Below are 18,787 nucleotides of genomic sequence, written 5' to 3'. Positions count from 1 at the left end.
CAGTTGTAATTAGGAGATAAACATACTGCGTTTTCAATGTAGATCTAGGTTACCTGTAGATTTAACCCCGCTAAATTGAATTTGGAACCAAACATGCAGCGTGAGGTTTCAAATGTTAAATTTAGCGCTGTTAAATCTACAGGTAACCTAGCTCTACATTGAAAACACAGTTTGTTTATCTCCATTCAACCATGACTAAATAAAATGCAAACTCTTTGGTGTTAGCAAATATACTGAGTGAAGCGGCATGGGTTGAGTTCAGTGTTTTGAGTGGGTTATCGATCTGAATTACGGAATCGCGGAACAAAATATCGTGCCGTATATACTCAAGCAGTTTGTTTACACCGTAATACTTCACTTGAACATAACACAGGCATTGAAAGCATAGCAACTTTGTAAGCTAACATGAGGTGGGCATCCCTAAAGAAAACAAAGCAAGCTTTGCAAGGCTTTCGCTCTACATCGCACGTCACCATTATGACGTCATATCGCTCATTGTGACACAAAAGATATGACGTCACAGTCGTATATAGAAAAGTGCCAAAATTCCAAGCTCTCTGTTGTCTCCAAAACGTAAATACATTCCCTTTGTTGATTTCTGTCGTGTTTTTCTGCACGAAGTGTATTGCCACACATCCTTTGAATATTGTAGTAACCGCATCTGTGCATTTTGTAACCTGTTATTGTAGATATAATTATTTAAATATGCCTACCGACAATGACTGAAAATAGTACTATTCTATGAATATTAGCTTGCGCGGTGATGCGGCCGTCAAACCAGCTGTTTCAATCAGAGGGGGTTTATTGTGATTGAATAGCCTCTGATTGACCAATCAGAATCGAGTAAATTCCAAATTCATGGTAGAATATACATTTAAGTTCTATTTCAATAGCATTTTTATAGTTTTTGTTGCATATTTGATACGCTAGGGATTTGATTTGTCTGCATATTTCAGTTTATTTATTGAGTATTTTACGCAAAGACTCACTTATCTTCAGCTCCGTTAATAAAGTTGGAATTCGTGTGCAGAAAAGGTCCTGAAAATATACAATTTTGATAGACACAAGCAGCAACATATAAACTGACATTACATAAAGATGTGAGGGCATCTTATTACAGCTCACATCAGATTGACCTTTCATCTGACCAATCAGAGATTTGCTTACAGGATCGCGAAAATGAATCTGAATTTAAACATGGTAAAGGTTAACACAAGGCATTCCGAACAACAGTAACGGGGTGTAATGCAAGAAACATTTGAAACCGAAGAGACTTTCCTTAGCCCATGTGTACGGCCATGCAATCTAGGCCTTAAATTAGACATTCCAGATTTGTTCAGTTTTTTCAAATTTTCAATTGAACTTTGGCAAACTATTTTTGAAATGTGTGGTGTGGAAAGGAAGTCAACATTTTGAAACTAGTGTCGTAGAACTTGAGAAAGCTGCTTTCTGATTGGTTAATGTCGACTTCCTGTTGGTAATTTCATTGGTTGATCAGAGTTCGTGTAAGGTTGTTCTTTTGTGATCTGTAATCATGGTGAGTGAGTGAGTGAGTATAGTTTAACGCCGCTGTTAGCAATATTCCAGCAATATCACAGCAGGGGACACCAGAAATGGGCTTCACACATTGTACACATGTGGGGAATAGAACCCGGGTCTTCGGCGTGAGGAGCAAACGCTTTAACCACTAGGCTACCCCACCTCCCCCTGTATTCATGGTAATGTGATAATAATCACATTGAGATATAAGTGACAGTTATGAAGCTGTTGTGTTTTAAATGCCCTTCATTGTGAAAATTGTCAACATTCAAATAATATACACATAATAATTCAAGCAAAAACAAATTCAAACTATATTAGAATCAATAAGCCATAAATTCATTTTTCTACATAATCTACAACAATATTTAAAAATAATGCAAGGCAAGTGAATGAATGTTGATTTTTGACAAAAGTCAACATGGTCCACAATTTTATCAGGGAGCACTATTACTTAAATATTGCAATATCTGAGTTGAAGAGGTTATAAAATATACTGATTGTTTGTTTGTCAATACTTTCAGTATGGGAGCCACTATTCCTCCTCTCTTGGCAAAACCTAAGGCTGAGGCTCCTCCAAAAGCAGAGGTGAGTTCCACAACATCATCACAAGATGAACATTTTGTTTGAATTTGAGCATCCTTTAGCATTGTTTAGCATGTTTATTACCCAGTTATTTCTCATCTTTTATGATAATTACACTTGACCATTAAAATACCAAAGCATAATTTAATGTTGAATTTGAACGACATTTGAAATTAGTCATCCAATCAAATTGCACTCCTTTGTAAGAAATTCTGTTGGAAGATGGAGATGGTGATGTCACTCATAATGGAATGGGGATAGTACTTACGGTTTGTTATTTGTTTAACACGGCACTCAGCAATATTCCAGCTATATGACGAGGAATATAATTTACAGGATGAAAGACATTATAGGCTTACATCGTATATAGGTTCATATGATATATATAGGCTTTTATGGTATATAGGTTTATATGGTGTATATGTACATATGGTATAAATGGTATAAAGGTATAAAGGTTTATTTGGTATTTAGGCTTTTATGGTATATAGGTTAATATGATATATAAGCTTATAGAGGTATATGTTGTATGTATGGTATATATGGTTATCTGATATTGATTTATGTGGTTTATTGGCTTTTCTGGTATAAAGGTTTGTATGGTATATTGGCTAAAATGGTCCTTTGGCTTATATGTTATATGGCAACTGATGAAAAGCAACCAACTTACAGGCATATGGACATGCAGGGTTAGATTAACCTCAGGCTCATAATCCACAAAAGATTGGCTTCTATTGTAGCCTTATATTTTTTCAATTGTTTCGTCGTAGCTTTAATGAGGGACAATTCGTAGATGTGATGAGCGGGCAATTATTTTCCATGTAGCCTGAGAAATAAATCGGAACACACCTTATGTAACTTGCTTATCTCGCAAAAGTATCATTGAGCTGAAATGAACTGATGTTTATTCAAATGCTTTGGGTAAAGGGAAGTACCTCAATTTGTTTGTATAGTCTGCTATTTTCAGACTGGTGGCTTAAGTCGGAGACTGGCAGTGGCTTGGTAATACAGAGTTATATTATGTTTCAGCCTACTCCTGAACCAGAACCTAAGATGGAGGAAGAGGGAGAACCAGAAGAGGAAGATGTAGAGAGTGACGTTGGTAATGAAGGAATCTTGTTTTACATTAGATGAACACGGTAGAGGAAGCATGTTTATATTCATGGGCGTTCTTTTGAGTTGCAGCTCAGAATGTTCAGATAGTAGTATAACAAGGATTGGGTTGTCCTGTGGACAAAAAACTCTATAGAGACGTGTCAAGTTTTGCCCCTTTTTGTGCCAGGATGTGCTGATCTTGATTCTGTCACCAACCATTCAATGCTTGGGGCTGTCGATTGTACCATTGCTATAGTTGAATCAATGCAAATGTGACTTTTTGTTATGACTCCTCTCGGTACGTTCCATCTTCCAGTGGCTATTACGAGTTATGTCCCTTCTATGTCCTTCCTATTGACCAACCAGATTCCACCTCTCATATCACTTGCATTTGCTTCAAACAAAATGGTGGCGCCCAGTCAAAATGATCAGATTGATAATCAAGATCTATATTGAAAAAACCCCAGACCTTACTTCGCGAAGTGCATCAAATCACGCGAGCACCTTGATTAGAAACATGAAAGGATTGGGACGCCGAGTTGATGGTACCCATGCTTAACAAATCCTGCAATCGCCCGAAACCTGCACAGCAGTTGACGAACTGGAAGTCGATTTCGTTTGTTTTATTATTTGACTCATTAGTCCAGCCAAGACGTAACTGCACAATTCCAGCCTAGTTCAGCAAGGGTGAAAAACAGGACTTTTATACTTAGTTAACTCCCTTGCCTCGGGATGATGGATACACCCATTAACAATAACATGTTTAACATTCTGTGATATTCCTTAGAACGTGACAGGTCCTGGGTGTACCCATTATCTATATCTCCCTTACTATTCATAACATAATTATTACACCCCTAATCATTCTAAGATGTTCCCCTTTGTCTATATCTCCCTTACCATTCTTAACAGAAATATCACACATCTAATCATTCTGTGATATTCCCCATTGTCTATATCTCCCTTACCATTCTTAACAGAATTATTACACCCCTAAAGATTCTGTGATATTCCCCATTGTCTATATCTCCCTTACCATTCTTAACAGAATTATTACACCCCTAATCATTCTGTGATATTCCCCTTTGTCTATATCTCCCTTACTAATATACTATTCTTAAAAGAATTATTACACCCCTAATCTTTCTGTGATATTCCCCTTTGTCTAGATCTCCCTTACCATTCTTAACAGAAATATCACACATCTAATCATTCTGTGATATTCCCCATTGTCTATATCTCCCTTACCATTCTTAACAGAATTATTACACCCCTAAAGATTCTGTGATATTCCCCATTGTCTATATCTCCCTTACCATTCTTAACAGAATTATTACACCCCTAATCATTCTGTGATATTCCCCTTTGTCTATATCTCCCTTACTAATATACTATTCTTAAAAGAATTATTACACCCCTAATCTTTCTGTGATATTCCCCTTTGTCTAGATCTCCCTTACCATTCTTAACAGAAATATCACACATGTAATCATTCTGTGATATTCCCCTTCATCTATATCTCCCTTACCATTCTTAACAGAATTATTACACCCCTAATCATTCTGTGTTATTCCCCTTTGTCTATATCTCCCTTACCATTCTTAACAGAATTATTACACCCCTAAACATTCTGTGATATTCCCCATTGTCTATATCTCCCTTACCATTCTTAACAGAGTTATTACACCCCTAAACATTCTGTGTTATTCCCCTTTGTCTATATCTCCCTTACCATTCTTAACAGAATTATTACACCCCTAAACATTCTGTGATATTCCCCTTTGTCTGTATTCCCTTACCATTCTTAACAGAGTTATTACACCACTAAACATTCTGTGATATTCCCCTTTGTCTATATCTCCCTTACCATTCTTAACAGAGTTATTACACCCCTAAACATTCTGTGATATTCCCCATTGTCTATATCTCCCTTACCATTCTTAACAGAGTTATTACACCCCTAAACATTCTGTGATATTCCCCTTTGTCTGTATTCCCTTACCATTCTTAACAGAGTTATTACACCCCTAAACATTCTGTGATATTCTGCAGATCTTGACGAGTCTGGTGTAATAAAAGACGACGATGATGAGCTCCCAGAATATGCTGATGAGAACGAAGAAGTAACAGAAGAAATGATAGATATAGCAAATGATCGACGCAACGAGGCCATGGATGCTGCAAATGATGGTAGGTCCCCATTAATTTATTCCATTTTGAATATTTCGAGGTGGGGTGCATTTGTTCCCCCTTGCTGATAACATCTTTCATGAATGTAATAATGTTGAATATGCAAAGTTTGGAATATGAATTGAATTATATTCCCCAAGCGGTAATTACGGTTATTGCTGATAAAAGAAGTGGTTTGAAAGAGCTTTGATTTGAGTTGATTTGAATCGGTTGTGATGTAATCATCATGATCATGGTAATTCATATTAACTCGAGTTGATTCTTTGTTGGTATTGATTACGATTGTAATGAATGAGTTTTCTATTTGAATGTTGCTTGTACTAGTCGTGGTAGTAGCTGTTGTTCCCAGTGTGTGTGTACATTAGTAAACTATTTAAGAAATTACTTTCACTTTGTGTGAGTTCATTGGAGTATGAACCTTCATAGAGTGAGGGCCAAACTGTATGAACGTCAGAGCTTGCAAAACTAAAATTGTAAAATAAACCCCCAAAAGCTTTAGTGTAATTTTAGTTATGATTGTGTTAGTTTCATTTACTATGTTTACTTTGATGAATATCAGTTTACATGCTAAGCAATTTATTGAATTTGATTCAAGACAGATATTTTTTTACATATTTTCACACATGTATGTGAAGAAATTATTATCAAAGCTCAATCTCATTAAAATATCTCGTTACCGCTAAACAAAGATCTGAGGACATCCCACTGCGGGTCATGTCAGAACGACCTTTCATCTGGCCAATCAGAGCATCGCTTATCAGATCATGAAAGTGACAGTTGGAATGTGATTTTTGACCGTGCAACCTCGAATAATAACACACAGGGTATTCCGAACGACAGTTATGGGCTTTATGTCTGTATTCACGCAATATTAGCCATTCCAGACTGTTCTTTTTTTCAGTTTTTAATTTTTTAATTTAGTATTTGTCAAAATATGTTTCGAAGCGTAGTCACCAGTTTGAAACTCGTGCCGTAAAGCTTGATTAACATGATTAAGCTGCCTTCAGATTAGCTATTGTCGACTTCTTGTTGGTCATTCCATTGGTCGGTCAAAGTTTGCGAATGGTCGGTCTGACGTGACCCTTAATGGGATGTCCTCAGATCTTTGTTTAGCGGGAGCGAGAACTAAGATCTGATTTTAATGAGATTGCACAAAGTCATATTTTCATGTATTTTGGAATCATGTTCATGTACATGTATTTAATCAATAATTTGTATCATTGCAAACTTAAGTGTGTTTTCTAGGTGCAAAGCGATATTCAGGTGATATTCGTGAAATATTTCCCAAGCGTTGTTCATTTTGACGTTGACACCTGTGACCCTAATACACATTTGACTATGCCATCAACGATTAATGTATGTGTAACAAGACTTTTCCTGATCAGGCAGAGTGGAGGCCCTCCCTGATCTACGCATCCCTCTGCCTCCGATACGCAAGAGTTACACAATCGCTGAGAAGATCTCAACTGTCATGTGGTTCAGAAGTAATGGAAGAAATTTATCACAAACCGAGAGAAAATTTGGAATTTCGCGGAAAAGCCTTCGGACTTGGGACAAGGAGTATGACAGATTGTTGGAACATTCAGCCAATAACAAGATGATGAGACGAAAGATCGGTAGTGGCGCGGAACCGAGGTCGCATAAACTGGATAACGAGGTGTTTAAGTGGTTTTTAGCGATGAAAAACACAGGAACTCTTGTAAATAACTGCATGTTAATGAATCAAGCTCGAGAGATTGCTCGGAGTTTGAACATAGATAACTTTCAAGGGAGCTATGGTTGGCTGAGACGATGGAAGATGAGGTTTAATGTTGATGGTTCCGAGTACGTGAAAGACCGCAGGAGAAAGAATTGTGTTTCAAGTACGGCCATAGTTGCTGGCAATGGGGTTGATACTGGAATGTTTGCGAAATCCACACCCCAGGGGGGTAATTCTGTGTTTCCAGGATGTGGATTTGAAAATTATCCAACAGTTGAGTCGGATCCTCTTCATTGTTACCAAGATTATTGTGTGAAGTCATTTCCGTCTGTGAAGAAGTCTGATAAATATTTTGATAGTGACTGTACTTTGAACATTTCACATATTACCGATTCAGTTGACATTAAGTTTAATAAGTCTCAACTTACGGAAGGTCACAATCCTATTAGGAATCCAATTTTGCAAGGTCAAGGTCATATACGTGATTCAGCGTCTGGTTTGTCACAGGACCTTATACGTGAAATAAACAGTCGTAAAGTACCAAGATACATGATCATCAAAACAGAACCAGAATTGTTTCCCTCGGAATCGACTGAGAGCCAGGATGAAATATTTAGGAATAGAGTTGATCGCGATTTTAAACAATCCTCTGAGTTTAATATGACAAAATTTGAAACAAAAGGAGAGTCCCCGCTTGTTAAGCCAAAGGAAATGTCTGTATTGTGATGATGTGCAGCTTCTCACCCAGGCTTTGTGTTAGTATTGTTTCCAAGGTTACAGGATCCTCTTTTCAGCATTATAACCCGGCGATAGCCTCAGTGTCAGTTATTCCCAATGTGAACTTCGGTGAAGGAAATGACAAGAGAGTGGTGAAGACTGGCATCCACTGTCAATGAGACCCATGTTGCACTTGGAGAACATCTAGTCAGTCTCTCACTTTGCGGTTGGGAAAGTATAACGGTAGGTCTCATAAATTGTTTATTTTGTAAAAAATATAACAAATGTTTTCGTTAGTAGTACATGATTAATCTAGTTCTGGTACATATTAATGCATATAATACATTCAAGTATTCTTAATTCTTGATAACATTGCATCAGGAAAAGGAAAGCTTCAACAATGTTCATTGGGGCATTGTCACATAATTACCTGTTATTGTTTACAAGACATCGTAAACTGTAATTGGACCAGTGACCAGTGTAATTTGTTTGCTAGAGTTATGTCCCTTTGACTTTATTGTGTACATGCACGATTGAACTATCAGCATGATCAGTCATTGCTATTTGTTAAGACGCACTTATTGCAGATATGTTGATAATTGGACCCGTGAATTCAACTCTAAAATCCATTTAAAATGATACACTGAAAACTATCGATATTTATCACAATAGTTGCTTGCAATAGCAATAGTTATCGCAATAGTTTCTTTCAATATCAATAGTTATCGCAATAGTGATTTCCAGACCAATACTCACCCCTAGCGTTAAACCATCTAACTCACTCGCAACCCTTTTGGAATTGTAAACAACAACAGAGCTCCAGATAAGCTTTTGGTGTTCTGGGTATTTTACGCATGCATTTTAAAATCATTGGGTATCAGTAATTCTATCTGGGTATTCAAATTTCTATTACCCACTAGTTTTTACACATGTGGGTATTTAAGTTAAATATTTAACAACACTATTCATCTAGTCCCTGCAAACTGGTGTCGTGTGGGTTAGATAGCTTTATAGGACTCAATAATACCACGATACTTCCACAAGAAAGTGTGATGGCAAATGATCATGATGTAACTGTCATCGTGGAGTTTGGCAAGGTTGACGGAATGCCCGTTTATAATTTCAAAATAAGTTGCTGACTCTCTAATCGAATACGCAGGGTTACTTCACCATATTTTGATGATACGCACAAGTGTTATTTTTGAAGCGTATCTGTAATGTTCGTTGCGTATTTGATACGCTTGGATTTTATTTTACTGCATATTTCTGCATTTCTGATGCGTAATTTACGCAGATACGCAGCCTATCTGTAGCTCTGCAACAAGTAATAGATGTTATGTATGTCCGTAAGGCAAGCCTGTTAATAACTTGGAAAAGCTTCTTAGGTGAAAGGGGGCGGTCGGGTAGCCTTGTGGTTTAAGCGTTCGCTCGTCACGCCGGAGCCCCGAGTTCGATTCCCAACATGGGTACAATTTGTGAAGCCCATTTAAGGTGTCCCCCGCCGTGATATTGCTGGAATATTGCTAAAAGCGGCGTAAAACCATACTCACTCACTCACTCTTAGGTTAAAGCTGACAATAAGAACTGTTTGTTTCACATTGTTGACAATGACATTAGGGTTAGATATGTCCTGTAGATTCATTTGGTCAGTAACACATGCACAGCTAAACTCCTTTTGTTTCAGGATTCTCTGATCATGGCTGTTGAAGAACTGGGATGATGAAGACGAGAGAACCATAAGTCAAGACCGTGATATTGACTGAGAAAATTGGTTGATGTATCGCATGTATTACCGGTGCTTGTATCAGTTACTTCATGTTGAAATTGCTGGAATTTTGATAAAGGCTGCATAAAGGCGGCTTCTCGGGGCCAACATCAGGTGGCAAGCACAGGTTGGCAAACTCCAAGTTTTCCAACTTATGTTTTCACGTGACGAATATGTGTGGTTGTTGCTTAGTTCCTCTTCATTATTCTCAAATTCTGACGCCATTTTAAAGCAGATGTAAGTTAAAATCATGTAATATCTCTGCAGTTTGAGTGGTTGTAAGCGACAAACATATCTTTGATAACCATTCACTATGTTCACACCGCCAAATCGAGTTTAAAAACACTGAATTGCTGGCCAAAAAATGAGAATAGTAATCAATCCTTCTTCTTGCCAACAATTAGTTTGGAAACTTGTCATAGCATTTGAAAGATAAACTTTTTTCACTTATTTTAGCTATACTTATGTCATGTATGTATTTGATAATATCAGAAGTCCAAAATTTGCAAGTATAAGAAAAAAACAAGGCTAGATGATAATTTTCAAACCAATGTTTCAAGGTGTCCACAGTTTTAAATTTGACATTTCCAGTGGACATAGTATAGGTGCTGAGTGAGATTATTGACAGATTGGTTATGAAGTTTAACTCTTTGGTGTGAGGCATATGGTGAGTGGGTTGGAAGAGTTGCCAATTATTCTGAAATTTGTGTCGAAATTTGTGTCGTATTGAACACTACTCTGGGGTTAGCATGACATAGGGGGTCTTCATACACTGAGGATATTTATATATTCTGTCTAATAATGTTTCTCATCAAGATCCCTGACAAAGTTGATATTTTTATGAGTGGTGCAGATACAAGTGAATACAAACATTTGTCAGATCTCAAGATGAGAGATGTGACAAGAAAAGACAAATATTCCATTTACCGTATTCGACGTATTAAGGGCCCGGGGCGCTCTCAAAATTGGAATTAGTGGGCTCTTATTAGAATATAATTTTGGTGAGAACAAAAAACAGAGTTGAAAAATTGTAAATTTCGTACAGTAGTTTATGCTAACAGCCTGAAATGATTCAAAAGAAAAGTATGTACGTATCATACACGAGAGATATATTTTCCAGAATTTAATTGCCCACAATTAAGGGTGCATATAACACACAAGTGAGTATTATACACGAATCAATAAGTCTTGTGTACATTGATCAATCGGAAGGGGTGCTAATTGGGATTGTTCACTAGCAAATATATTAGCAAATATCGCCATGGGCGCTTATTACGTCGAATACGTTATTATGTATTTTCTTACAAGTCTTTGATCTTCCTCTGAAAACAAAGTGTCATTGAGGAAGACAGAAAATAGTTGCGTCACTAAGTGTTATTCACTTGAGTGAGATATAGATTTCATGTTTTCAAATAAATACAGTATTTATACAAAATACATAATAAAACTGAGATTATGCACTATACTCAAGGGTAGAATGATTGTGTGATAACTTTCGGATATTTGCATGTGTACATTTTAGCAGTTGCTAATGCTGAATGGTCATTTGAAGCTACGTGGCGTCACAGTGCTTCACTGTTGAGAAAAATACAATATGTCATCCATTACTCACAACGTCACAAATTGATTACATGACGTCATCTGAATAATAGGCTGCCTTCAGTGAAGTTCTCTGTAGGGCTGACATTTCATAGGCTTTTTCTTTATGTTCTCTCTTAAACTGTCAATGAGAAATATATAGAACAGCCTACTCCAAACTTGGACTTACAGATTATCAATCCCCCTTGAATAAATGCTTGGGAATAACACCATTCATTCACCTGGGACATATATTCCGTAATTCCTCTCAGGTCGTTGTTTAATCTCTAAGTCTGTTCCTGTTTGTGTGGCTTCCATTTGGCAGATGGTCCTTTTCACACAAGAAACCAGGATGAAAATGATGATAAGATATTGCAATATCAGTAAGGAATCATGTGACACTTTGTGTAAAATGTATAAAATGAGACGGTGTCAAAATATAATTTATTTTGCAAATGCATTTAAAACTGATTACTATGTAGCTGTGCGACAAATATTATTGTGTCTTGACATGACCTAGGATTCCTATGCTGTGTCTGAAATTGTACATGAAAGTTGGGGGTCCATGTCATGGTCATAATTTTCAAAGATAAAGATTTTGGTGTCTCTAGGTTCAAATGCTATGAGTGAGTGAGGTATGGTTTTACGCCGCTTTTAGCAATATTCCATCAATATCACGGCGGGGGACACCAGAAATGGGCTTCACACATTATACCCATGTCGGGAATTGAACCCGGGTCTTCGGCATGACGAGCGAACACTTTAACCATTAGGCTACCCGACCGCCCCTGAAATGCTATGGGAGCATACCTCTGTTAACTGCTGCATACGGCGGAAACAGCATTTTAACAAGGGAGGGGTCCAAAATATCAAAATCCTCTCTCAGATAATTTTACTGCCTACAACATACTTAGGCATTTAGAAGTGATACACATAAGGAAGAAAATGTATGGATGTCAACTTCTTTATTATGAGGAACACAATGTTGTGTTCCTCATAATAAAGAAGTTGACATCCATACCCTTTCGTGGGGGCGGTAGGGCACATAAATAGTTAAAGCGTTCTCTCATTACGCCAATGACCTGGGTGCAATTTCCCATTCACTTTCTCACTCACTCTGGGGGCGGTCGGGTAGCCTAGTGGTTAAAGCGTTCGCTCGTCACGCCGAAGACCCGGGTTCGATTCCCGACATGGGTACAATGTGTGAAGCCCATTTCTGGTGTCCCCCGCCGTGATATTGCTGGAATATTGCTAAAAGCGGCGTAAAACCACACTCACTCACTCACTCACTCACTCTCACTCACTCACTCACTCACTCACTCACTCACTCACTCACTCACTCACTCACTCACTCCATGCATCACCCCCTCTGTGTGTACACAAAATCCCCTTGTTTCAATGTCGGGTGTTCTGAGCTTGCACTCTTTTCATACTGTGTCGTTTTTTTCATCCGTCTGCTAGTTCTTCTCTTACTGCTGGCACCGGAGGTATGTATTGTGTCATGAGTGCCCCACTGCATACACATCTTCCAGTTCAGTAACAACTCCTGTACATGTGACTAGTATGTTGTACTTCCTTTCTATACACTTACAACTTCCGCCTTACACTCAACATCGGGAAAAGTGCTTCACGGAACACCTCATCGCCCTTGGCTAAAGCCACATTCCTGGGAAGGCAGTCTTGAGGTCAGGGCTGTCCATACTGATCATTAATCTGATCAGTTCTTTCTTTTTTTCATGTCTCCTGCGGCTGCTTGGTAAGTGACAAAAATAATGTGTGGTGAAGAAGCCTGGTGGCCCTTGACCATGTTGAACTCTGTCATGTAAGGCAGTCTGCAGAGAAAACTGACCGTCCATGTTATCTGAAGACACAGTGTGATTGGCACTGTTATTGGCTGTGGAATTAACCTTCTCTGCTAGTGCAGCTACTGATGCAACCATTTGATTAACTGTCATGGTTAAACCTTGAAGGTCAGACACAGGCGAGTTGGGCACATTATGGTCAGCTGAGGTAATGGTGGCACTGGAGGAGGCAGTCCTACTGGGCAAGTGTGTCCTGTGAACCTCAGTGACATCCGACAATTCTGGCTCTCCTGACTGTCCACGTGACGACTCTGATGGGCGGTTGCGTAAATAGATCGCCAGAAGTTGTGCTTTGGTGAGACTCGGGGGAAGATGTTGTATACCGATGTCCCTGGCAATTCGTGCTCTCAGCTGGGACACATACCAGTTCCCCGTATTTTCATGGCAATACCTCGCACGGAAAGTCTCTGCGTCCAAAGATTGCGCGCTGTCGATTGATGCTTGATTCTCGTGGTCAGAAGAGGCAGGGCCGCCATGTTGGATTTCTATGTCATCCGTCGTGTGCAACGATGAACTAGTTCTACCGCGATGTCTCTTTCTATGACATGAAAATATTGTTCCAGCCGACTAACAGCAACAAAACTGACGTAGTGACTGTGTTTACGTAGTGTACGATGTAAACAGAACAATGGCGATTGTGAACAAAACAACTGAGGAACATGTGCATCGCAATGCGCAGGTGAGATGTGCGGTGCGAGTTACTGCCCTTGCATTCTAAATATAACTACCATAGTCCAATTACGTGAATCTGTAACTGTAAGAAACATACTTAACAATAAATAAAGACTAGATGTAGTGTATAAAAGACGCATGCAATCCTAAGGTACGTACTAATACATGTCATAAGCAAATGTTGTGTGTCACTATAAACTCGACTCCAATTCCTGAGTAATTAATTGTTGCAGGACTTCACCAGATATCCTGGGCAGAGAGTCTTGAGCTCAGGGATGTCCATGATGATCTGTCATGTGTTGCCTATATACAATGGGTAAAGTGCTTCCTTGAACCTCTCATTATACTTGGCTAAAAGTACATTTTGGATTGACATTGTGACAGTCTTGAGGTCAGGGCTGTTCATGATGATCTGTCATGTGTTGCCTAAAAACAAAGGGTAAAGTGCTTCCTTGAACCTCTCATCATACTTGGCTAAAAGTGCATTGCAGATTGACATTGTGACAGTCTTTAGGCTGATCGTTAATCTGATCAGTTCTTTCTCTTTTTCTATCTCCTGCAGTTGCTTGGAAAATGACAAGAATAATATTAACATGAGAATTATGTCTTCTGAATATTAAATAATAAATCAGTTATATTATACAATAAGTACGCAAAAAAAAGTCTGTAGTGATTGCTGGAAATCTTCTACATGTTCATAGTCCTAAAGTCAGAACTTTCATCCTGTTCTGTCATGTGTTGCCATCTGAACGCCTGACACAAAACCCTGGGAAAAGGGCTTCAACAAACACCTTATCATACTTGACTAGGAATACATTGCTGCAAGATTTCACCACATTCCTGGGAAGACAGCTTTGAGGTCAGGACCTTCCATGTCGATTTGTAATGTTGCCGTCTGGCTACGTAACGCTAAACATTGTGTGAAGAGCCTCCTGAAACTCCACGTCAGTTTTTGCTAAAGACACATTGTTGCAGGACTTCACCAGATATCCTGGGCAGACAGTCTAGAGCTCAGGGTTGTCCATGATGATCTGGCATGTGTTGCCAATATACAATGGGTAAAGTGCTTCCTTGAACCTCTCATTATACTTTGCTAAAAGTGCATTGCAGATTGACATTGTGACAGTCTAAGGGTCAGGATTGTCCATGATGATCTGTCATGTGTTGCCAATATACAATGGGTAAAGTGCTTCCATGAACCTCTCATCATACTTGGCTAAAAGTACATTTTGGATTGACATTGTGACAGTCTTGAGGTCAGGGTTGTCCATGATCTGTCATGTGTTGCCTATATACAACGGGTAAAGTGCTTCCATGAACCTCTCATCATACTTGGCTAAAAGTACATTTTTGGATTGACATTGTGACAGTCTTAGGGTCAGGGCGGTCCATACTGATCGTAATTCTGATCAGTTCTTTCTCTTTTTACTATCTCCTGCAATTGCTTGGCCAGTGAAATTGACAAAATTTATATTAACGTAAGTTTTCAGTTCCAAACATTAAAAAATAAATCAGTTATATGACACAACATTTTAGCAAAATCGTTCCATATTGATCTTGGTGAAATCTTCTACATGATCAGCTAGATGTTCACAGTCTTAAAGTCAAATCTTTCATTCTGATCTGTCATGTGTTGCCATCTGACTGCCTGACACAAAACATTGGGAAAAGGGCTTCTCCAAACACCTCATCATACTAGACTAGGAATACATTGCTGCAAGATTTCACCACATTCCTGGGAAGACAGCTTTGAGGTCAGAACCTTCCATGTTGATTTGTAATGTTGCCGTCTGGCTAAGTAACGCTAAACATTGTGTGAAGAGCCTCCTGAAACTCCACGTCAGTTTTTGCTAAAGACACATTGTTGCAGGACTTCACCTGATATCCTGGGCACAGAGTCTTGAGCTCAGGGTTGTCCATGATGATCTGTCATGTGTTGCCAATATACAATGGGTAAAGTGCTTCCTTGAACCTCTCATCATACTTGGCTAAAAGTACATTGCAGATTGACATTCAGGACCTTCGATGTTTATCTGTCATTTGTTGCCAGTATACAACGGGTAAAGTACTTCCGTGAACCTCTCATCATACTTGGCTAAAAGTGCATTGCAGATTGACATTGTCACAGTCTTTAGGCTGATCGTTAATCTGATCAGTTCTTTCTCTTTTTCTATCTCCTGCAGTTGCTTGGACAATGACAAAAATAATATTAACATGAGAATTATGTCTTCTGAATATTAAATAATAAATCAGTTATATTATACAATAAGTACACAAAAAAAAGTCTGTAGTGATCATTGTGAAATCTTCTAGATGATCAGCTAGATGTTCACAATCTTAAAGTCAGAACTTTCATCCTGTTCTGTCATGTGTTGCCATCTGGACGTCTGACACAAAACACCGGGAAAGGGCTTCAACAAACACCTCATCATACTAGACTAGGAATACATTGCTGAAGGACTTCACCCCTGTCCTGGGAAGACAGCTTTGAGGTCAGGACCTTCCATTTTGATCTGTCATGTGTTGCCATCTGGACGCCTGACACAAAACACCGGGAAAGGGCTTCAACAAACACCTCATCATACTAGACTAGGAATACATTGCTGCAAGATTTCACCACATTCCTGGGAAGACAGCTTTGAGGTCAGGACCTTCCATGTTGATTTGTAATGTTGCCGTCTGGCTACGTAACGCTAAACATTGTGTAAAGAGCCTCCTGAAACTCCACGTCAGTTTTTGCTAAAGACACATTGTTGCAGGACTTCACCAGATATCCTGGGCAGACAGTCTAGAGCTCAGGGTTGTCCATGATGATCTGTCATGTGTTGCCAATATACAATGGATCAAGTGCTTCCTTGAACCTCTCATCATACTTGGCTAAAAGTACATTTTGGATTGACATTGTGACAGTCTTAGGGTCAGGATTGTCCATGATGATCTGTCATGTGTTGCCAATATACAACGGGTAAAGTGCTTCCTTGAACCTCTCATTATACTTGGCTAAAAGTACATTTTGGATTGACATTGTGACAGTCTTGAGGTCAGGATTGTCCATGATGATCTGTCATGTGTTGCCAATATACAATGGGTAAAGTGCTTCCTTGAACCTCTCATTATACTTGGCTAAAAGTACATTTTGGATTGACATTGTGACAGTCTTAGGGTCAGGATTGTCCATGATGATCTGTCATGTGTTGCCAATATACAACGGGTAAAGTGCTTCCTTGAACCTCTCATTATACTTGGCTAAAAGTACATTTTGGATTGACATTGTGACAGTCTTAGGGTCAGGATTGTCCATGATGATCTGTCATGTGTAGCCAGTATACAATGGGTAAAGTGCTTCCTTGAACCTCTCATCATACTTGGCTAAAAGTACATTGCGGATTGACATTGTGACAGTTTTAGGGTCAGGATTGTCCATGATGATCTGTCATGTGTTGCCAGTATACAATGGGTAAAGTGCTTCCTTAAACCTCTCATCATACTTGGCTAAAAGTACATTTGGGATAGCCATTGTGACAGTCTTAGGGTCAGGATTGTTTATGATGATCTGTCATGTGTTGCCAGTATACAATGTGTAAAGTGCTTCCTTGAACCTCTCATTATACTTGGCTAAAAGTACATTTTGGATTGACATTGTGACAGTCTTGAGGTCAGGGCTGTTCATGATGATCTGTCATGTGTTGCCTATATACAACGGGTAAAGTGCTTCCTTGAACCTCTCATCATACTTGGCTAAAAGTGCATTGCAGATTGACATTGTCACAGTCTTTAGGCTGATCGTTAATCTGATCAGTTCTTTCTCTTTTTCTATCTCCTGCAGTTGCTTGGAAAATGACAAGAATAATATTAACATGAGAATTATGTCTTCTGAATATTAAATAATAAATCAGTTATATTATACAATAAGTACGCAAAAAAAAGTCTGTAGTGATTGCTGGAAATCTTCTACATATTCATAGTCCTAAAGTCAGAACTTTCATCCTGTTCTGTCATGTGTTGCCATCTGGACGCCTGACACAAAACACCGGGAAAAGGGCTTCAACAAACACCTCATCATACTTGACTAGGAATACATTGCTGCAAGATTTCACCACAGTCCTGGGAAGACAGCTTTGAGGTCAGGACCTTCCATGTCGATTTGTAATGTTGCCGTCTGGCTACGTAACGCTAAACATTGTGTGAAGAGCCTCCTGAAACTCCACGTCAGTTTTTGCTAAAGACACATTGTTGCAGGACTTCACCTGATATCCTGGGCAGACAGTCTAGAGCTCAGGGTTGTCCATGATGATCTGTCATGTGTTGCCAATATACAATGGATCAAGTGCTTCCTTGAACCTCTCATTATACTTTGCTAAAAGTGCATTGCAGATTGACATTGTGACAGTCTTGAGGTCAGGATTGTCCATGATGATCTGTCATGTGTTTCCAATATACAATGGGTAAAGTGCTTCCTTAAACCTCTCATCATACTTGGCTAAAAGTACATTTTGGATTGACATTGTGACAGTCTTAGGGTCAGGATTGTCCATGCTGATCTGTCATGTGTTGCCAGTATACAATGGATCAAGTGCTTCCTTGAACCTCTCATCATACTTGGCTAAAAGTACATTTTGGATTGACATTGTGACGGTCTTAGGGTCAGGATTATCCATGATGATCTGTCATGTGTTTCCAATATACAATGGGTAAAGTGCTTCCTTAAACCTCTCATCATACTTGGCTAAAAGTACATTTTGGATTGACATTGTGACAGTCTTAGGGTCAGGATTGTCCATGATGATCTGTCATGTGTTGCCAATATACAATGGGTAAAGTGCTTCCTTAAACCTCTCATCATACTTGGCTAAAAGTACATTTTGGATTGACATTGTGACAGTCTTAGGGTCAGGATTGTCCATGATGATCTGTCATGTGTTGCCAATATACAATGGGTAAAGTGCTTCCTTGAACCTCTCATCATACTTGGCTAAAAGTACATTTTGGATTGCCATTGTGACAGTCTTAGGGTCAGGATTGTCTATGATGATCTGTCATGTGTTGCCAATATACAATGGGTAAAGTGCTTCCTTGAACCTCTCA

At 38.8% G+C, this 18,787-nt stretch overlaps 2 protein-coding genes across 2 annotated transcripts in view; both read left to right on the top strand.

Moving 5' to 3' along the window:
• The window catches only part of LOC124132683 (hsc70-interacting protein-like), a 67,125-nt gene that overhangs the window by 4,775 nt on the left and 43,563 nt on the right, over positions 1 to 18,787 (top strand). Inside the window, exons 3-5 of the mRNA XM_046496739.2 lie at positions 2,064 to 2,127; positions 3,154 to 3,226; positions 5,272 to 5,409. Of these exons, the coding sequence (XP_046352695.2) occupies positions 2,064 to 2,127; positions 3,154 to 3,226; positions 5,272 to 5,409 (275 nt within the window). The remainder of the gene's footprint in view (positions 1 to 2,063; positions 2,128 to 3,153; positions 3,227 to 5,271; positions 5,410 to 18,787) is intronic.
• Positions 6,578 to 10,296, top strand: LOC124132684. The gene is made up of 2 exons (XM_046496740.2): positions 6,578 to 8,068; positions 9,510 to 10,296. The coding sequence occupies exon 1, from the start codon at positions 6,881 to 6,883 to the stop codon at positions 7,832 to 7,834; it is 954 nt and encodes a 317-aa protein (XP_046352696.2). The 5' UTR covers positions 6,578 to 6,880; the 3' UTR covers positions 7,835 to 8,068; positions 9,510 to 10,296.

This window comes from Haliotis rufescens, unplaced genomic scaffold (genome assembly GCF_023055435.1).
Source record: "Haliotis rufescens isolate VD_foot unplaced genomic scaffold, xgHalRufe1.0.p SCAF_7, whole genome shotgun sequence".
Classification (NCBI taxonomy): Eukaryota; Metazoa; Mollusca; class Gastropoda; order Lepetellida; family Haliotidae; genus Haliotis; species Haliotis rufescens.
The sequence above is the reverse complement of the archived record's forward strand: the minus strand, read 5'-3'. Positions and strand labels throughout refer to the sequence as shown.

Coding starts and splice junctions, on each gene's coding strand:
- LOC124132684 (XM_046496740.2), top strand. CDS start 6,881: ATGTGGTTCAGAAGTAATGGAAGAAATTTATCACAAACCGAGAGAAAA.